Source organism: Cynocephalus volans, chromosome 9, assembly GCF_027409185.1.
Source record: "Cynocephalus volans isolate mCynVol1 chromosome 9, mCynVol1.pri, whole genome shotgun sequence".
Lineage (NCBI taxonomy): Eukaryota > Metazoa > Chordata > Mammalia > Dermoptera > Cynocephalidae > Cynocephalus > Cynocephalus volans.
The window spans coordinates 124,060,970-124,083,871 of record NC_084468.1 but is presented as its reverse complement, the minus strand read 5'-3'; the positions used below and the strand labels follow the sequence as shown (position 1 = coordinate 124,083,871).

Here is a 22,902-nt window from a genome sequence, read left to right as displayed (position 1 = left end):
TGCTGGCTCCCCATTTTGCTTAAAGTAAAAGCTAAAGTTCTCACAAATGTCACTTTAACTTCATTACCTACCCCTCTTCCCATCATTTACTCTGCTTCAGATACACTGGCCTCAGTGCTGTTTCTGGAAATAATGGTCATGCTCCTGCCTCAGGGCTTTTGCACTCACCATTCTGTCTAAAAAGCTCTTTCCCCAGCCAATTGCAACATTCCTTTTTCACTTTGTTCTGGTCTTTATTCAAATGTTATCTTAGAAAGGCCTTCCCTGGTCACCCTATTTAAAATGGAAGTCTCTCCCAGTATCAACAAACACTGTATATCCTTTTTCCCACTTCAATTTTTCTTGTATTTATCATCCTCTAATAAAATGTATAATTCACTTATTTGTTTATTGTTCATTTCCATCCCATAGAATGTAAACTCCAAGAAGGCAGAGAGTTCATTTTGTTTATTACTGTAACCACAGTATGTTTAATAGTATTAAGCTTAATAAATATTTGTTGAATGAAAGAAGGAATGAATGAACTGGATGGCCATGTGACTATTCTGGCTAGTAAGATGCAGGAGTCGTCTCTGGGAAGTTCCTTGGGAACCCCTTCCCAAAGAAAAACTCTTAGGCTTTACTAACGATTGTAAATGAATTCTGAGCACTCTGGATTCATAGTATTTCAGGAAGATAGAGAAAGTTCCTTTTATTCTTTATTCTCCACTGTCTACTGAGACCAAATGGTTAGTGATCTCTCTGCTAGGACTAGACACTTCCATCTGTAGAGAAAACGGAAACTTCCTACTACTGCCTGTGAGGACAGTGATGATCACCAGAAATCTCCAACCAGTAAACCAACAGGTCCTGGAGATCCAACTGCCAGTGCCTCAGCTGGAATGACTTGGCTCCAGGGCCCAAACCAGGAAGCCTTCAAAGGACTTCCAAGAAAAAATTAACCCATCCATCTTCTCCTAACAGAATGATTTGGTACGAGGATTAAAGTGTGGCCTGGATCTAGCATTGCTTTCTCACTGTCATCATTGTCCTTTTCCTGGAGGTGGATTGAGAGAGGAAATCATATACCTCGTACCACCACTCACTCACTGGTGAAGACTATACATATATAGAGCCTTGAGATATGGCAGTTGTACCCTAGCAGGTCAGGGCTTTGTCAGGCATGGAGTGCAACACCCACTGCTGGACAGTGGCCTGAGCTCTCTATCTCTGTAGTGAGTAGACAATCAGTTGGGTCTTTCCACAAACCTTCACTGCCCTGTTTCAGCAAGCTCAACTATCCACAATACCCAAATCTTATTTGCCTATGGACCCTATTGATGGGAGTCCCTGTTGGCAGGGTCAACCATATAACATAAAGTTGTGTTGCATTCGGGACACTTGATGGTTAATAACTGGAAATGGAGAGTTGCTAATGATAGACCTTTGAAATGGAACTAGCTGTTTTGAGTGTGGACTGGGGCAAGGAGGATCACTCCAACCTATGGGGGGAAAGACAAAAGATCTTGTTAAAGAATAGTGAAACAGTGAATTTAACTTTCTTCTGCTGTACCTTGGGGTGTATGATCCACTGAAGCTTGGTAGACAAAAAGCAGAATATTACAATTTATTAGCTGTTTCCTGTCCTTAGTAGAGTAGCTCAGGTCAAGACACAGGTTTTGTTCCAATCTGGCCCATCTGAAAGGTGAATAGGAACAACAGGATGGATATATACTTCCATCAAACAGGGCCATTTCTGCCCATGGCCGAGGATTTAACACCTCTGAGAATCAGACACATAAGCACCCTGCTGGATTTCAAAGATTGAACTCTTTTCCCTAAGCCAGAGCTAGTATGAGCCAAGGGATGAAGGAAACAGTAGGAGATCAGACGGGGGCAGAATTTTTATCACTACGTTTTCTCCCTCCATTTTATGAGTGAATATCAAGGCTTTTGCTCTCAAACCTGTAATACTATCCCTAATCTTTCCCGTGAACTTCAAAGTCATATAGCCAAATGTCTGCCGTGTATTTGAATGTCTCATAAGCACCACAACAACTTCTGGTCCTGCTGCTTCTATATTTTCCCCAATCCAGATGGAATACCATGTTAAAAATCTAGTAGTCATGGCAGAAACATAGCAGGGAGTCTAGTCTCCTCTCAATCAGTTACTAAGTCTTTCCAATAAAAGATCTCAGATATTTCTCACATTCATTTCCTTTTTCCTAATCCTTTTTGCCATAGCATATTCTATCATCTCTCACTTGAAACTATTATTACTATAAATTTCTAACTGTTGGTGTCACTGGCTTTGGTTTTGTCTTCCTAAAACAATCTTCTACAGGGCAACAGAGAGCTTTCTTTTTTTAAAAGTTATTTTCTAATTGACAAATAAAAATTGCGTGTATTTATCATGTACAATATGATGGTTTGAAATATGTGTACATTGTGGAATGGCTAAATCAAGCTAATTAACATATGCGTTACCTCACATACTTGTCATTTTTGTAGTGAGGACACTTAAAATATACTCTCTCAGCAACTTTCAAGAATGCAATACATTGTTTTTAATTATAGTCATCATATTGTACAATAGATCTCTTGAACTTATTCCTTCTACCTAACTGAAATTTTGTATCCTTTGACCAAAAATCCCCAACCCCAACCCTTAGTAACAACCATTCTACTCTCTGCTTCTATGAGTTCAACTTCTTTAGATTCCACACGTAAGTGAGATAATGTGGTATTTTTCTTCCTGTGCCTGGTTTATTTCACTTAAGATCATGTCCTCCAGGTTCATCCATGTTGTCACAAATGAGAAGATTTCATTCTTTTTAAAGGTTAATTAGTATTCCATTGTGTATATATATCACATTTTCTTTATCCATTCATCCATTGATGGGCACTTAAGTTAATTTCATATCTTGGCTATTGTGAATAATGCTTCAGTGAACATGGGAGTGCAGATATCTCTTCAACATACTGATATCATTTCCTTTGAATATATAGTAGTGGGATTGCTGGATTGTGTGGTAGTTCTATTTATAATTTTTTGAAGAGTCTACATACTGTTTTCCATAATGATGTACTAATTTACATTCCCACCAATAGTTTGCAAGGGTTGCCTTTTCTCTACATCCTCGCCAACACTTATCTTTAGTATTTTAAACAACCATTCCACAGGTGTGAGATTGGTATCTCATTGTGGTTTTAATTTGCATTTCCCTGATGATTAGTGATGTTGAGCATTATTTCATGTACCTGTTGGTCATTTGTATGTCTTCATTTGAAAAATGCCTATTCAGGTCCGCTACCCATTTTTAATCAGGTTGTTTCTTGCTATTGAGTTGCGTTCCTTATATATTTTGGATATTAACCCATTATCAGAAGTATGGTTTACAAATATTTTCTTCCATTACACATAGGGTGTCTCTTATTCTGTTGAATGTTTCCTTTGCTGTGCAGAGCTTTTAAGTTTAATATAATCCCATCTGTCTATATTTGCATTTTTGCCTGTGCCTTGAGCTCACATCCAAAAATTCATTGCCCAGACCAATGTTACAGAGCTTTCTTTCCATATTTTCCTTTAGCAGTTTTACAGTTTCAGGTCTTATGTTTAAGTCTTTAATCCCTTTTGAGTTGATTTTTATATGTGGAGTGAAATAAGAGTCTAATTTCATTCTTCAACATGTGAATATTCAGTTTTCTCAACACCGTTTATTAAAGAGACTGTCCTTTCCCCATTGTGAGTTCTTGGTACTTTTGACAAAAATCAATTGACCATAAATGCTTGGATTTATTTCTGGATTCTCTATTCTGTTCCATTTGTCCATGTGCCTATTTTCATAACAGCATCGTGCTGTTTTGATTACTGAGTTTGAATGTGTTGTCCCTCCAAAACTCATGTGGAAATGTGATCCCTAATGTAGCAGTATTGGGAGCTGTTTGAGTCATTGGGGCCAATTCCTTAAGAATGGATTAATGCTCTCCCTGGGGGATGCGGGTAGTGAGTGAGTTCTCACTTTATTCCTGCAAGAGCTGGTTGTTTATAAGACCCTGGCACCTTCTCTCTCTCTTGCTTCCTCTCGCCATGTGATCTGCTTGTACCCACCGGCTGCCTGCCACTTTCTGTCATGAGTAGAGGCAGCCTGAGGCCATTGCCAGATGCAGCTGTCCCAGAATTGTAAGCCAAATAAACCACTGTTCTTTATAAATTACCCAGTCTCAGGTATTCTGTCACAGCAACATAAAACAAACTAATACAATTACTATAACTCTGTATTATATTTTGAAATCAGATAGTGTGATAACTCCATCTTTGTCCTTTTTGCCCAAGATTGCTTTAACTTTTGACGTCTTTTGTGATTCCTTATGAATTTTAGGATTTTTTTTTTATTTCTGAGAAAAACATCATTGCAATTTTTATAACGATTGCATTGAATCTGTAGATCACTTTGCGTAGTATGGACATTTTAACAATATTAATCCATGAACACAACATACGTTCTATCTATTTGTATTTTCCTCAATTTGTTTTATCAGTGTTTTATAGTTTTCATTGTACAGGTCTTTCACCTTCTTGGTTAAATATATTCCTAAATTTTTTTTTTTTTAGTAGCTATTGTAAATGGAATTGTCTTCTTGATTTCTTATACGGATAGTTCAATGTTAGTGTACTGAAATGCTCGTGTTGGAGAGTGATGTCATAAAGATGGCAGAATAGATGATCCCCAGCATCACTCCTCCTCACAACTGATCAACTTACAGCTATTAAAATGCATAAACTGCTGTCCTAAGATTGCTGGAACTCTCAGGGGAAGAGGAGGAGAGACCTGTGGAATTTGTGAAAGTGTGAAGGTGTGGAAGCCAGAGGGAGGAGGGACCACCCCAAACACTCCAACCCAAGCCCTGTCTGCTTCAGGGGCTGGTGTAGTGTGAGGCAAGGAACAGCTACAGAACATGAGCAGCTACCAAGAAACAGCAAAGTTGCAGCAGCACCGTATGTGTGAAGCTACTTGGAGTCTGCAAGGGGGAAGGGTGCTTCAGAATGCACTGTCCCATCTCCCAGGCCAGCAAAACTACCAGAAAGTTTCCTCTAGCCCCCAGGAGCAAGGGGCCACAGCCAACTGGAAGAATGAACTATCCAGAGGTCAGTGAATCTTCGCTAGGGACTCGTGCACAGCCTTTTCCACTAGAAATGTTTGAGTGCCAGGGAGAAGTCGGACCCACCAGGGGAGCATTGGGGTGCAGCATAGGCAGCTGATCTGTCTTTCAATAGGCACCAGCAGTGGAAACCAGTCAGGATGATAGAACTGCAGATTGTAGGAAAGACTCAGTCCTGGGCCAGAGTTGTGACACAGCATGGTTTTGCCTGTAGTGACCTCACAAGAACCAGAAGTGACTAAAAGTCAGATGATTAAAATCCAGTTGACACAAAAAGCTTTCCCCAGTTTGAGAAACAGTAGCAGAGCAGCAATTTAGCTCAAACACAGAGCTCAAGTCCCAGTCCCCACAGGAAGTTTTCATCAATTCAAGGACAGCAAGTTAGTTCCAGTGCAGAGTTTAAGTGATGGTGGTAGCTACTAATCCACCACAGAATGGGAAAGAAAAAAAACACAGATACCAGAGACAAAGCTCTGATATTAACCATTAAAGGTCTAACACCAACAAAGAACATATGTGAAACCTGGAAGAGGTCATAGTACCCTCAAATGACCAAGCTTCAACATAAAGACACAAAGATTGTGAAATAACAGAGAAATATGATACCACCAAAAGAATTATACAAACCACCAGCAATGGGCCCAGAAGAACAGCAGATTTATAAAATGATTGACAGAGAATTCAGAATAACCCTCCTAAGGATATTCAGGGAGTCACAAGAAAATACAGATTGAAAATTAGATGATATCTGGAAAACAATTCAGGAGAATGAGAAACTTGACAAAGGAATAGAATCAATTTTAAAAAATAGAAATCCTAGAAATAAAGAATATGCTCTGTGCCCTGAAAAACTTGATAGAAAGCTCCAACAGCAGACCTGATCAAACAGAGAATCAGTGAGCTCAAAGATAAAACATACAAAATTATCCAATCAAAGGAATGAAAAGAAAAAACTTAAGAAAAAAATGAAACAAAACTGTAGCAATTATGGGACACCCTCAAACAAAATAATCTCTGCACAATTGGCATGCTTGAAGGAAAGGAAAAAGGAAGAGACCTAGAAAGCATATTCAAGGAAATAATGATTGAAAATTTCCCAAATATGGAGAAAAATGAAAACATCCAGGTACAGGAAACTCAGAGGTCAAAAATCAAATTCAATCCAAAGAGGGACACTCCAACGTACAACATAATCAAATTATTAAAAACCAAAGACAAAGAAAACAGCAAAAGAAACACATATCATTCAACAGAGTCCCAATATGTCTCTCAGCAGATTTCTCAGTAGAAAGCCTACAGGCCAGAAGGGAATGGGATGATATATTCAAAGTGCTGAAGGAAAAAGACTGTCAGCCAAGATTTCTGTATCCAGCAAAACTAACCTTTAAATATGAAGGAGGAATAAAGTCTTTCCTGACAGGAAAAAACTAAGGGAATTCAATACTAGACCTGCCTTACAAGAAATGCTAAAGGGAGTTCTTCAATTTGAAACTAGATGATGCTAAAGAGTAACAACAAAACATTTAAAGGTACATACCTCACTAGTAAAGTAAGTACTTATTCACTGTAAGTAAGACAATCTCAGAATATTCCAATGCTATAAGGGTGGTGAATAAACTTTTTAATCCTTAGTATGAACATTAAAGGACAAACCTAACAAGACAATAACATATATAACCATATAAGAGATAGGCAAAATTAAAAGATTTAACTAGAAATAGCAAAATGTCAAAAAGTCAGTGAGAATGACATCAAAGCAGAGTTGACTTTGGTTTTTTCTTCTTTCTTACATATCAAAGTTAAGTCATTGTTAGTTTAAAATAATCTATTACAATGATAACATGTTTTTGTAACTCTCATGGTAATCATAGCACAAAAACTTGCAAGAGACATACTGAATATAAATAGTGAGAAATCAAAATACACTGCTAGAGAAAATCACTCAACCTCAAAGAAAGACAGTAAGACCAGAAAACAAACAAAAAGGATCTACAAAGCAATTAGAAAAGAAGCAAAAACATGGCAACAACAAGTCCCTATATATAAATAATAAATGTTCTGGCCACTAGAGGTGGGAAAGGGAGAAGGACAGGGAGTTAGGGAGAAATTGGTTAGTTAACACGAAGAATGATTATATTTTGTAATGATAAATATGCTGATCATTCTAATTTGATCACCATATATTGTACACAAATACTGATAGTTTACTCTGTACCCCACAAATATGTAATCAGTTATGTTCCAATAAAAAGAAATTTGTGCGGTATATGCATGTTTTTGAAACAATGTTACACTTCCCTCTGTGTAACCAAGATGAAAAAAAGAAAGAATCACTCAAAAGCACCATGAATGAGGCCTAGAGGGACTGCAGCCCATCAGGGGGCAGCAGCCCCGATTCAAAATCAACCTTTCTTTCTATTGACAAGACAAGGAAGTTTCACAAGAAAAATCAATCGATTCAATCATCAAAGAAGGACATAAAAACAGGCAGTGTTACAGAAGTAAATTATGGCTAAGTATTGCTTTAAACAACTGAAACTAGTAACATCAGTAACATTAACAATGTGACATTCCAAAATGAAATTTGTAAAAAGCTAAGTCCATCCACCAAACAAACAGCTTGTCCTTAGCAAACATTTCCTTTTCCACATACTTCCCTACAGTGATTTCCTTAGCATATTTAAACAGCATTCAAGCAGTTTCCTTAGCATGTCTTAAGAACCATCAGTAGGTTAGATAGTCAATAGTCCTTCAAGCCGGAATCAAACCAGCAAATCAATCCCATCCCTAAACAGTGATTAGAATTGATTAGATGACTTTTGCAAAACTTATCTGTGGACTATTGTCCCCTACTCAAGGGCTATAGCCCCATGCATGCATTTACCTAAAAATCCTAAGATCAAAGGGGAATCAAGATTTCTAATCCCTCAACAAAACAACACATAGCACCCCACAAATAGGTACAAGTAAATATTAAAATTTTTGAAAAATATGCTACTGTTGATTTTGTATCCTGCAACTTTATTGAATTTGTTTATTAGTTGTAACAGTTTTTTGATGAAGTCTCTTGGGTTTTCTGTATAAAAGAGTGTCATTTGCAAACAGGGGCAACTTCTTCCTTTCCAATTGGTAAGGCTTCTATTTCTTTCTCTTGCCTAGTAGCTCTGGCTAGGACCTCCAGTACTACAAATAGAAGTGGCAAGAGTGGGTGTCTTTGTCTTGTTCATAATCTTAGAAGACAATTTTTCAGCTTTCACTGTTGAGTATGTTAGCTGTAGGTTTGTCATATATGGCCTTTATTGTGTTGAGGTTAATTCCTTCTATACCTAATTAGTTGAAAGTTTTTACCATCCAAAGATGTTGAATTTTGACAAGTGCTTTTTCTGCATTTAATGATTTTATTCATATCTTCTCTCTTTTTTCCTTAGTTGGTGTAGCTAAACTTTTGTCCATTTTGTTTATCTTTTCAAAAAAAACAATCAGTGTTTTTTAATCTTTTTTATTGTTTTGCTATTCTCTGTTTTATTTATTTCCGCTTTGATCTTTATTATTTCCTTCCTGTTACTAACTTTGGGCTTAGTTTGTTCTTTTTTCTAGTTACTTGAGGTGTATTGTTAAGTTGTTTATTTGAAGTCATTCTTCTTTTTTTATTTAAGCATTTATTACTATAAACTTCCCTGTTATAACTCCATTTGCTGCAACCCATAAGTTTTCGTCAGAATGATCTCTCTAAAACAAATGTTGCACCTAATCGTCAGTAATACTTTTCAATTGAAGCAGTTGTTCCCATGATGGTCTGAGTGGTGCTCCTAGATATATAGAAAGTCACCTAAAAAAAAAATGGGGAACTCCATTATATTCATATTTAAACAATTATGTACTGTGGACTGGGCTACAAATTCTGCACCTATTTTAAAGAAACTTCACAAAAATCTCATGACTGTGGTGGGCTATTTCAGACTATGCTTCCACCTGCATCCCTTTTATTCAAATTTACTACCATTAGAAGTTTTTCAGTAGAAAAGTTTGAGAAACACACAAACATATGAAAAAGTTCAAGCTCCTTATCATAGCATATCAAAAATATCAGCATAACCAGACTTCTCTTTTAACCTCGCTTCTGAGTTTCCCCATGTTGCCCTTGAAATACTGAACAGCTTATAGGTCTTATAGACACTGTATTTTTGAATGTCTCTTTTATGTTCCCACAGTGTTCTACCTAGAATGCCTTTCCTTGCTTTCCTTGACTGTCTAATTACTCATGCTCCTTCCAGTGTCTGCTCCAGCATCATGTTCTCCAGAATCCTTCTCTGACCTTCCTTTCCCCTCTCAGCCTGTCTGAATTCTGTCCTCTGTGCATACCGTATCACTACAAGCCAGGGTGATGTCTTATTCTCCTGAGTCCATAGTTCCTTCCAGGGGGTATCTTTCATTTTGCTATCCTAGAGAGGGCATTTTAAAGTGAATTCTTGGAGCTTCTCACACTATCTCATTCATTACCTCAAAAGAGGAGAGATTCATCTGAATGGTGAGATTGATCAGACCTGACTTCTATAGGCCACATTGACACGGAGGCAGAATCACTTCTTGAAAAGGCAACTTGGTCCATCTCTGGCTCTTTCTGCTGTACTCTGTACTTTCTGAAAGAAGAGCAAAGACTCTCTCTTTACTTCTTCCTCCAAAGTAATAAGCATATATGGCAAGTCATCCTTTCATAGGTATGGCCCACTGTTGTCCAGCTTCCCTTTCAATAATGGGGTGGGAGTAGGTAAGTTCAAACTGAGTGGAGAGGCAGGACTCTGGAATATACCCATTGTCAGAGGGCCCCAGATAAAGCTGATAACTGATGTCACCTCTATTCTTAATCGTTAATATTCAAGGGGAAGGAAGTAAAAAATACCACATTGACATAAATGATCAATTAAGGCAGTTCTACAATTGGCCTATGAATTTTCCAAAGGTGAGAACTAACAATATCTTTTTCAACTTTGTATTTCTATTGACACAGAGTACATGACAAATAAAAGGTGTTTTTTATTTGCTTTTTTTTTTCTGATTACAGAAGCAATGTAACATGATTTAGAAACAATTTTGTAAAAATAGGATATAAATATCATTTAATCCCACAATCAAACATTATATGTCAAAATATAAACTTTTACACTTACTCTTTTTCTTGCTATATGTGTACTTTTTGGCAAAAATATAATTATTTTAAACATGTGTATTAGTCCATTTCTGTTGCTTATAAAAAAAATACCTGGAACGGGGTGATTTGTAAGAAAACGGAATTTATTGCTTACAGTTTCAGAGGCTAGAAAGTACAAAGTCCAGGGAACACATCTGGTGAGGGTCTTCTTTTGGTGGTGGCTTTATGGCAATGCAGGGGTCTCACATGGCAGAAAATGGCAGGACAGAAAGAGAGAGACTCACATGCTCGCTTTTTAAAGCCCTCAGAACCATACCCATGACCACCATTATTAATCCATTCATTAGGTCATGGTCCTCAGAATCTAATCACCTCCCCAAGGCCTCACCTTTCAGTCATCACAATAGTATTTCCCACTCTCTCAACACTGTCACGGGAGGCAAGTTTCCAGTACCTGGAACTTTGGGGGACACAATTTAAGCTTTGATGAATTTGGGGGGATATTCAGTCCACAGCAACATGGTTTTATTTTTAAAAAACAATTGTTTTTACAACACTAAATATTCTTCTACAGTGTGGTTCTTCATAGCTACATAGTATTCCACTGATAATGAATAAAGAGTAGTCCATTGATAAATAATAAATATTATCAATAAATATTTATGAATAATAATGTGGTTCTTCAATGTGGTTCTTCATAGCAACACAGTATTCCTTTGATAAATGAATAAAGATTAGTCCATTGATAAATAATAAATATTTCTTAGTTTATTATCAATAAATATTTATTGATAAATAATAAATATTTATTAGTTGTTAAGATGGAATGTGATAATGTATGTAAACCACATTTTACATACATTATCACATTCCATCTTAAGAATTACATACATTATCACATTCCATCTTAACAACGACTCTGAAGCAGGGATTCTTACATATATATTTACACAAAAAGAAAGAGAGGCTAACAAAAATTAAGTAACTTGCCGAAGGTTACAATAATATTAAGTGGCAAAACTGGGTTTCATTTATACATGATTTGACACCAGAGCCACCAGAACTCTTAAAAGGATATTTTAAAATTTATTTAGCAAATTTCCTATGTTGGGCTCATATGCGATTCAGTAACGCCAAAATGGCGATTTAGGCAAGGCCCTCTCCATGCGGCCACCTAAAGATGGCACGGAGAGGAAACAAGGTGGGAGGCGACAGCTGGGTTCCGCATTTTGTTTTCGTTTAATTCCATTGGCAACCCTGGTTTGCTGCGCTCCTGATCAAGGCATGGTTGCTTAGTATAGCTTAAGGAACCCCCATGCATGATCACGTGATCTTTACCCTGATTGGCTGGGCAGAGGGAACTCCCCCGCTGGCAAAGCTTAAATGCGCTTGCTTAACAAACAATAAATGGAACTGCTTGAGGGAACGCCTGTCGCCTCTGAGTGTCCTTTCTAAGGGGGCTGGGTTGGCGGGCAGATCACTCCCTCCCCCCAGGGAGATCCCCTGGCCGTCTCTAGGGCCGAGGGGTGAAGCATTAGCGCAGCTGGCTCTTGGGTTGGGCGTGGGAGAGGTTAGGAAAGGGAGAAAAAACCTGCTGGTGGAACCCAGCATTCCTATTGTTAGGCACTTAGGTTGTTTCCATGTATATTACAATGATAATTAATGTTGCCTATGTTAAACATTCTTGGAGTCAAATCTGTGTGACATATACCTGGTCATTTTCTTCAGATAAATTCTTAAGAATGTTTTTTGGTCCACGAGTTTTCCCTCTAGTTACAAATCTAATACAGGGACAATATGAGATATTTGTAAAACATAGACAAGCAGAAGGTAATAAAGCAAAAAATCATTGATAATCCTACCTTCCACATATTGCTATTTTTAATACTTTGATTTTTATTTCCAGTCATATATACATGTAAATATATACTATACGAATATAGCACTATGTGTACATATGTGTATACATATATTCACACATATAGTGCTATCTAGAGATATATTGAAGCATATATTTTACATCTTTATTATCTATTATAGAAAATTGCGTGATACCATAGCTACATGTATAAACATAAACTTATGTTTTCTTTTCAGGTAATCAATTAACTAACTGTAGATACTATATTCTGGAGTTTAAGGAAAAAATGCTACATTTAAAAAACAGAACTGAACACACTCACCAAGAGCTGGTAAAAGCCTTGAATAAAATGAAGTATGAAATTATATCAGGAAACTTAGGTTTGTGTTGCTTTAATTTTTGTGTGTGGTGGTTTGTTTGTTTTATGTCTTGTTTGGGAAATTTAGATTTAATGCCTTTTGGTCTTAGGGTGTTTCCCGCCAATAAACATAACTAAATCAGTATGGTTATTTTAGTGTGAGACATGCAAAAATCAAATAAGAGACATCACTGATAATCTTCTCCTCATCCCTACCTTGAAAATGGTCTCCCTGTGTTTTCTGTGTCTGTGAATTGCACCAGAATCCATGATCCATCCAGTAGATGCAGCCAGAAACCTGAGCGTCATCTCTGACGCCTCCCTCTCACTCCCGCATGCTTCCACGTCAGTCAGTAAGCAATGATGCTGGTCCGTCATACCGAGTATCTCACAGATCTGTCCACATTTTCCACCATCTTCTTCACTACACTAGTCAGAGCAGCTTTGTGCCTCATCTGAATAACTAGGATTATGTTACATACTTGGAATCTTTCTTTTCGCTTATCTCCAAGTCTTGTCTCCTATTTGGTCTCACTACAGCCAAAGTGAAGGCTATACTGTCCTGGAAACCTGCAGTGGTTTCCCATTTCTCCAGAATAAAAAGTCCTGCTTTGTGTTTCCCCTTTGTAGTCAAATTGTCTTCCCACTCTTAACCCCCAGCAACCACTGATCAGTTCCCTGTTTCTATAGTTTTGCCTTTTCCAGAATGCCAGACAAATGGAATTGTGCAATGTGTAACCTTTTGAGACTGGCATTTCTCACCTAGCACAAATTCATGCAAATTGTTGTGGTACCAATCGTTTGCTCCCTTTTCATTGCCGAATAGAATTTCATTGTGTGGATGTACAGTGGATACAGTTTGTTTATCCTTTCACCAACTGAGGGATACTTGGGTGATTTTTTATTTTTGACAATTACAAATAAATGTTGCTATAAGCATCCATGTACATACATATTTTTAGTGTGAAGAGAAATTTTCATTTTTCTTAGGATTAATACCTAGAAGGAGGACTGATGGGGCATATGGTAAGTGTATGTTTAACTTTATGAAAAATTGCCAAACTTTTCCAGAGTGGCTGTACCATTTTGCATTTCCTGTGGCAATGTATGAGAGTTCCAGTCACTCCAGATTATTACAGCCATTCCAATGTCATGGTATCTCATAATTTTAAGATGTATTTCCCTAGTGACTAATGATGTTGAACATTTTTTTATGTGCTTATTTGCCATCCAGATATCTTCTTTGGAGAAATGTCTGTTCAAATATTTTGTCTTTTTTATTTTGTTTCATTGCACAATGCAAACATTTTTTTGTGGCCCTTTACCAATTTCTCTCTAACCTTCCCCCACCTTGTGCTTTTTTTTAATTGGGTGGTTTGTTTTCTTGTTGAGTTTTTAGAGTTTTATATATTATCTTGGATACATATTAGATGGATTTGTGATTTGGAAATTTTTTTTTCCAGTCTATTGCTTGTCTTTTCACTATATTTATGATATTCTTCACAGGGCAAACATTTTTAATTTTTGATGAAGTCCAATTTATCAAATTTTTAAATGTATTTTCTTGTTTTATTTATTGTTATGTTGTATACTGATCATCTAAGACCTCTTTACCTAGCTTAGGGGCATGAATATTTTCTTTTATGTTTTAAAAAAATTTTGTAGTTTTATGTTTTACATTTATGTCTACGAAACTTCTGGAGTTTATTCTTATAAGTGCTGTAAAGTACAGGTCAAGTTACAATTTTTTTCACATGTGCAAGTGTTTCAGCACCATTTGTCAACTGGCTTTTCTACATTGAATTGCCTTTGCACCTTTGTCAAAAATAAACCAACCATATTTGTGTGGATCTGTTTCTATATTCTCTACTCTGTTCCATTGGTCTATGTATCTATTTTTTACATAATACCACACTGTTTTGATTACTGTGTTATGTATTATGAATTAAAATTGGGTAGTGTGAGTCCTTCAACTTTGTTTTTCCTTTCCAAAACTGTAGAGACAAATTCTAATGAATGGTACAAATAGAGTCATTAAATGTTAAGGGGTGACAAAACAAAGTTATTAAGACATGAACTTTAATGAAGAGATATTAATCAAAGTAGCAGAGGAAACCAATTCAAGCATATTTCAGTTGTACTTCATTTGTAACTGACAGTTGTACTGGCCTCTGGTGGTGTAGCTCATAGTGCTAGGCTTAAATTAAATATAGTTTTAAATAAATATGAATCAATAATCTCTGAGCTATATTTTGTATTGTTATGATTTGATAATTCACATGTAAGAATATTTCTCCTATCTATTGAATATTAAATTAATCTGTAAATTAATTTATAACACTCATCTTAAAAAACTATACCAAGGGAGAAAAATCCATATAGTGGTAAACTCAGAAGCCCTATTTTTTTTCTCTTTCAGTTAAAACAGAAGTGGATACACTGACCAAGAATGAAACATTATCTAATGCATTTGAAGACTTAAAGTTCTTTTTTCCTCATCTAAGGAAAGCAGACAGAACTTATCCTAATGTAATTATTGGCAAAGGGAAAACAGGCGGTAAGAAATACAGAACTGGAAAATTAAATACAGATATTTTGACCTTTGGGAATATACTTTTAAGTTTTAAAATGTAATACATTAGTATACCCAGATTGATACTCTCAGTTTGTCTGGCATTCAGAAGTCAGTACAGTCATGCGTTGATTAATGAGGGGAACACATTCTAAGAAATGTGTCATTAGGTGACTTTGTCATTGAGGAAACATCCTAGAGTGTACTTAGGCAAACATAGATGGTGTAGCCTACTGCATACCTAGGCTATATGATATAGCCATGGTAATCTTGTGGGATTTCCATCAGATATGTTGTCCATCATTGACTGAAATGTCATTATGCACACATGACTGTATATTGTCTGGCAGCAAATAATACTATAAATATTTGGTGACTTGAATGTAAATTCAATTTCAATACAGATGCTTTGAAAATAAGTTACTATAAGTCAAATATATGTCAAGCACAAGCTAAATGCTTAGCAAATATTTTCTCCTTGGTTTTGATAAATATATTCTTAGCCGGTTATCTTTCTATTTCCCCCTGTTTCTGGGGACCAATACGAACAAAACCTTTACAGAAGAGGTGAGGTTTGAGCTAAGCCAGACAGAGTTAAGTTCAAGTTTACCAGGTGTTCAAGACAAGAAAAACATTGGAGTTTGAAGCGGGGATATTAAGACAAGCCTCAGGATGCCTGCCATTGACATAAACCTCATTCATTCCAGTGAGTGAGTCAGTCTAGACCAAGTTCATGGGCTGCCTGTTTTCACATAGTTTTGTTGGAACACAGCCATGCTTATTCACTTACTTGTTGTCTATGCCTGCTTTTGTGCTACAGTGGTAGAGTTGAGTAGCTGCAATAGACACGGTATGACCCAAAAGTCAAAAATGTTTACAATCTGATCCTTTACAAAAGAAGTTAGCTGACCCCTGCTCTACGAGGTTCCTTGGGAATAAGTGGTGGTGTTCTATATCACATGCCTCTGACATCTTATCAAATCCTGTTGTGTTGGGATGGGGATGCCAGATGACATGGATTAACATCCACTAACTTCTTTCTTACTGTGTACCATGTACCGAATTCTGGTTTTTTTTCATTATCTCATTTAATCCTCACAACCCAATGTAGTAGGGACTGTTCTCATTTCTATATTATGCCTGAGAAATTTGAGGCTTAGAGAGATTAAATAATTTTTTTGAGTTTACACTTGTAAAACTCTTTAACTGTATCAGATTCTCTGTTAGGACTATTTTGAATGTAGTATTTAAATATATACATATTTATGCAGATATGTGTGTGAATGTGAGTATGAGAGGACGCATGCTAGACAAAAGCTGTAGTTTATAGGAAGAGGAGGAGTTGAAAGACACACACAAAAAATCCCAATGCATAGAAACTGTAAGATATTAGATACCAAGAATAAGCATAGCACTGGATAAGTATCAGCAAATATAAGCTGCAGCCCATGATACAGAGTGGAAAGGAAGGAGGGTGGGAGATGTGGGTAACTGGGAGGAGCAACAGAATTTATATGGGGAGTCAGGGTATTGAGATAATCCAGTTATCAGAGCTGTGTTAAATCCTGAGTCATTTTCTAATTCCGGATCTTCAACTGTGACACACACACGCACACACGCACACACACACACTCATCCTTCTTTGGGGGTTCCTTTGGTGGCTTTTCTCAATACCAGAGGCAATTTAAGGGGGATTTTATTGCTGGCTACTAAAAGATCCTAACACATAGAACATATGCAAAAGTATTGATGCCTGTGGCATGGCCTACTGGGGAATCCATCATCAGTCTTGTTTATTCTATATTCTGAGTGTAACTCAGATAATTTTTGCTCTTGGAAGCTCCCCATAACTATGTTTGATTGAGCCCCTTATCATTTCTTGCCTGGTTTATTGAAATAGACTTGTAATTTTTCTCATGGCTTTAGTATTACTAAAGTCAATCCATTCTTCATACTTCCCTCAGAGATATGTTACTAAAATTACTGACTGATTATGCTTGACTCTTGCTTAAAGTCCTTCAAAAGATCCTCGGTGTGTACAGGATGAAGTGAGCTCCTTGACAGGGTATATGCACAATAGGCTCTATCTTTCAGATCTCAATTTCTGCCACTCCTCTCCTTTCGAGCAACCCCAAACCACCTGCAGTTCTCACAAACAGGCCAAACTCTTTGAGATCTCCATGTATTCTCCATATACTTATCATTGCCTATAAGGAACAACCCACCTCCTGTCGACCCTCAACTGACTTGTCAAATGACTCCCTTATCCAATGTGACTTTTCAGCTTAAATGACAACTTCTTTGTGAAGTCTTCCACATCCCCTCATTTAACAAGCTTCTCTGTTCCGAGCACTTGTTAGGCCCTGGGGATGTAATGATGAACAAGACTTGGACCCACCCTCATAGAGATGAATGATCAGGTAATTATAATATAAAGTGACCAGGGCAGTGATAGGGAAAATACTAGGGTGGGGCAAGTGACCTATACTAGGGGAACAGGGAAAGCTTTCTGGAGGAAGTGACATCTAAGTGACAAGGAGGGTAAAAAGAATTGGAATAGGCTAAGTAGAGAAGAGGTAGGTGATAGAGAGTGGGAAAGTAGAGGATGGTCATCTAAGTAGAGGAAAAGAAATGTGTAAAGTTCTAACAGGGAGAAGGCATAGAAAAAATTGTGTGGCTTGCACACACAATTGGGGCTGGAGGCTGTCAGCAGCAAGAGATGTGGCAGAGGCCAAATAATGAAGGGGCTTGGCCATCCATTTATTCACCCCAAATTTATCGGCATTATTATGTGTTGTTCATTATATTAGTGCTGGATATGTGATGGTGAGCCAGGCAGAAGTGGTGTCTGCTCTCACCAAACCAACACTCTAGCTAGGAAAGGGTAACAACAGAAAGGGTGATGAGTACCATGAGAGGTCAAGTAAGAATACATAGCTAGTGCACCCAACCTACTTAGAAAAGGTTGGTATAAATTTGTGGTCAAAATGACTATCTAATTGAACCCTGAAGAATGAGTAGAGTTAGCACAAGGAAGCAGAGAAAGAAGAGTGCTCTTGGCAAAAAGGGATGGCATATGCAAGGGCCTGGAGGTGAGAGGGCAGTATCTGGTCAACTTGAGAAGAGGAGGTAGTTGAAACAGAAGAGATAGGTCAGGACCAGGTCACTAAGGGCCTTGTAAACTCTTGTAAATACATTCTTTATCCTAAGGCATGGGAAGCCAGGGATTGCATTCATAGTGGCCCCCTCAGTTTGAATCCTGCCACACACCATCCACAAAAAATCAGTTCCAGGTGTCCTGTAGATTTAAATATGAAAGGCAAAAAAAAAAAAAAAAAGATAACTCAGGAGAATATCTTTATGACCTAAAAATAAGCAAAGATTTCTCAACAGGACTCAAAAAGCATGAACTATAAATGATTGATAAATCACACTACATTATAAGAATTTCTGTTCATCAAGAGGCAAAACATTAAAAAAGGGAAATGTATTAGTCCATTTCTGTTGCATATAACAAAGTACCTGGAAATGGATACTTTGTAAGAAAACAAAATTTGGTGCTTACAGTTTCAGAGGCTGAGAAGTCCAAAGTCCAGGGAATGCACCTGGTGAGAGTCTTTTTTTGATGGTGGCTTTACAGCAATGCAGGGGTCTCACAAGGTAGAAAATGGCACAGCAGAGAGAGAGAAAGTAACCTCCTCATTCTCTTTTTTAAAGCCCTAGAACCATGCCCACATCCACCATTAAACCATCAACTTAATCACCTCTTCAAGGCCCCACCTTTCAATTATGATAACAGGATTTTCCACCCTCAACAAGTTACAATGGGGATTAAGCTTCTAAAATATGAACTTTGGGGGACACAATTCAATCAGTCCACAGCAGGAACCTGGAATGGGAGATGATATTTGTAACAAATATAATAACAAAGGGCTTGTATTGAGAATATATAAAGAGCATCAAAAAATTAATAAGAAAAATTCAGACAACTTAATAGAGAAATAGGCAAGAGCTTAAACAAGGATTTCACAAAAGAGAACATCCAAAAGTCAATAAACATATGAACATATGCTCAAATTCAGTAGTAATCAGGGAAATACTGGTTCCTACTGTTCTTACCAAATTTGGTTCAGTAGTTTTTCTTACAAACACTTCTCACTTTATTTTATACCTGGGCCCTGAAATGATTGTTCTGACAAAAATTTCTTTTCTTCAGTCAGTTCTATCACCGCTATTTAGGAAGAGGATTTTCTGAGTTCCTCACTTAGCCATTAGTCAGTCTTATGTCTGTCTTAAAGTGGGGAAATTCAGGCTTCAGAGGATGTGTTATCTTACCTAAGCTCCTACAGCCAGGCACTGGTGCAGCCAAGACTGAGTATGAGCAGATAACATGGGACCTATTTTCCCTACTGCTTCAGATATTATTGGGCAATAAAAATCACTTAGGGGCATGGATTCATTCCATCAAGTCATTTAGAAATTACTTCATTCATTTTTCTAACAGATGAAAATATTTCATAGGATTTTTTTTCTGTTTGGGGTTCCCGTGTCTCTAGGAAGAAGAGAATCAGCTTATATGTGACATTTTAAACTCAGTTAGATGAAGGCTATAACAAATAGAAGGTGGTTTGTTTTGTTTTCACTATAGCAAAATTCTCCATCAAGAGACCATCATAATGGAGTCTGTTTAATGCATTTACTCACAGTCCACTGTAAATTGGAATTTCTTCACAGAAAATGAAATATGTGATAAAAAATTAACATAGTTTGAATTATTTTTGTAATACAGTTTCAAACACTCTTTTTATGATCATAAGACTAGGCCAAGCGTAGGTATAAGCATAACATTAATGCTAAATTATATTTCGTGTGGTTTGAAATGATGACTCAATACTCCTATGTCTGCAGTTTCTTTTGCACTGGGGATTTCCACGGTTAACAGAGGAAATCATACTTACCTGAAGCAGACGCTGACTTCTCTTCTCTCCAGGATGACTCTTTCAGAAGAGAAGGACTCTGTGGTGATTGTCTCTGTTGCAGATGTATGTATGAAAAATAAGAAGCTCTCATTACTTTCACCCTATAGTCTCCAAATTCCCTTCTTCAATAATAAAAAATTTTTAAATAAGCTTTAAAAAAATAATCCATAGATGCTTTATTTGGATAGCGGAGAATATATTTAATACTTGTTTGACACCACTGAAAGAAATAAGTATGTAATCTAAAAAAAGAAAACATGGTGACTTAATGTGGGAGATACTGTATAAGACTGCTCGATTTGAATTGCATTTAATATAGGATCCCTTCATAGTATATGGTACAGAAATTATATTTACAAACAGAACATTAAAAATGGTGCTATAGTAATAAAACCTGCTCGGCCCAATATAAGGTTGGTATATGAATCCAGAGATAATTTATATTAAGTAACAACAACAGTCAACATGCAACATTTTGTACCCTGGTCAATGAAAGCTGTAATAAATGGAAATTAGTTGCTTTTATTTTCACTACAGTAATAATTGTACAGTATTAGCTGAGGGACTCCTTCCTATACCTGAGGGATTGTGGATGATTTTTTTCTAGGCATTATTTAAAATTTGCATTACATCCCTGTGAAGTAGGTACTACTGTCCTAATTTTACAGATGAAGGAACTCGAGCTTAAAGAAACTACATAACTAGCCCAGTAATTAATAGAGCACATTCAAATCTAGGTCTCTCCAATGGCTCCAAAGATTTCTATTTTGCCTCTAATACCAGGTAAAACTATAAAATACTCTGTAAATATTAACGCCATAAGACTTTTTGGAGTGAAATTTGGCAACATGTATCAAATTTAAAACATATATATCCTGTGTCTCACAATTCAAATTCTGGGAACTTATCCTAAGGACACAGTCAGACAAGTGTTTGAAAACAATAAGAATATGACAGTACAGAATGGAAGTTGAGAACCCAGAGTCTGGATCTAGATTACCAAGGTTCAAATGCCAGCCTCTCTACTTCCTGTGAACTTGAGCAACTTATTTCTCCGTGCTTCACTTTCCTTATCTGTGAGATAGTGATGATGGTATTAGCTATGTCATAGGCTTGTTTGGGATGAAATTAGCTAATGTATTTAAAGTACTCAGAATGCTGCATGGCACAGTGTTCAGTAAATAATGACTTCAAGAATTTTCAGTGCACTATTGCTTTATAAAAGCATAATATTGGAAACAACTAATAAGAGGCTGATTAAAAACTTTGTTATACACCTCTACAATGCGATACTCTGTAGCCATTGAAAGAAGAATGAATATCTATACTCATCAATATAAAATGATGCCCATATCATACTGTTGAGTGAAAAAAAGGGAGGGAAGGGAGAGAGGGAACAAAAATATATACAGACAAATGAAGTGTATAAAGATAAAAAATTAAAAAAAAAAAAAAGAATGAGCAAACCTTGGAATGATGCTCTCCAAAATAAAAATAGTGGTTATCTCTAAATGGTAGGAGTTAGAGGAATCTTTGTTATTCTTTCTTTATTGTTTTATTTATTGCTTGAATTTACTGTAATAAAGATATATTTGAATGCAGAAAAAAATCTAAACAAAACAAGCAATAGAAGAACTGTTATGAAAATATAAACAAAAGATTAAACAGTCATTCTATCCCAGTTTAATTTCTTAATATTGGAAGTATACAGATTATCTCCAAAAAATTTTTTTTATATTTCTTTATTTTACATATTATAATCTTTATTTCACTGTTGGCATAATGCACATCTGCCTAGAATGTTTGGACTAATAATAAATTATTGGGGGACAAATTTAAAAATGGAATGTGGAAGGCTTAAATGTATACTTTAGTGCTATGTTTAAAATATAGTTTGTTTCAGTGTGTGACAAATAGCTGGTGATTTAATTTCTGGTTATCTTAAGAACCATAAGTACTATAATAGATTTAACTACATCATATCTGATAGTTTTAAACAAACAATCTGATTATATACATTCAGAGTTGCCTTTCATAGTACTCGGATTTGACAGCAGAACTATCATTGTTCAAAATATTTTCAGAATCTGATATTGGAAATGCTTATGGGCCCTGAGGCTACATCTTGTAAATGCCATCAATTATTTTTAAAAAAGAATTATCCAGAAAGGGTAAACCATCAAAAGCTTTTTACAAATGAGTCTATCATCTAATCTAACACATTGTTCAATGATGAGCAGGTCCACAAAGTTTATTGACAGAAGAAAATTTGGGAATCAAGCTGAGTAATAGTGTCTGGAAAAATGTGGTATAATTTTGAAGTAAGTTTAGTGTTATATAATTCTCGTAAAATGAAGACATTTTCAAAAAGAGTAAACATTTCATAAGCCATTTCAAGATGACCATTTTTAGAGCAAAATGTTTTTTAGATACATAAGATTTTGCATACTAATTTTAAAGCATAAATAATGGATAGTAATATTTCATATTGTGGCAAAAGGGAAAGACTGAAATATTTTCTGAATTCAAATCAGATTTGTTAAGCATATGGATATTTAAAATCTTTTATAGAAAGTGAAAACACTAGAAATTATTAGGACATAATGACATTCCAAACACAAATTAGATTTATATGTAACAAAAATGTTGTATTAATAAGACTAAGGGGCGTGCTTAGTTTCAGTAAAGTATTTTTCTCATTTTTAGAGTAACGAAGATTATCTAAATTCTGTTGTTGACATGATTACAAAAAAGTAAGTACTGTCTGATAAATTCTAAAATGAGCTATTCTTTCTTTTTAATCCTATTTTTTCTATCCAATTGTATTATTATTTTATTAGT

General features: G+C 36.2%; 1 protein-coding gene across 1 annotated transcript in view; it reads left to right on the top strand.

Moving 5' to 3' along the window:
• The window catches only part of MGAT4D (MGAT4 family member D), a 47,063-nt gene that overhangs the window by 5,575 nt on the left and 18,586 nt on the right, over positions 1 to 22,902 (top strand). Inside the window, exons 2-5 of the mRNA XM_063107483.1 lie at positions 12,389 to 12,532; positions 14,930 to 15,067; positions 19,991 to 20,124; positions 22,768 to 22,814. Of these exons, the coding sequence (XP_062963553.1) occupies positions 12,389 to 12,532; positions 14,930 to 15,067; positions 19,991 to 20,124; positions 22,768 to 22,814 (463 nt within the window). The remainder of the gene's footprint in view (positions 1 to 12,388; positions 12,533 to 14,929; positions 15,068 to 19,990; positions 20,125 to 22,767; positions 22,815 to 22,902) is intronic.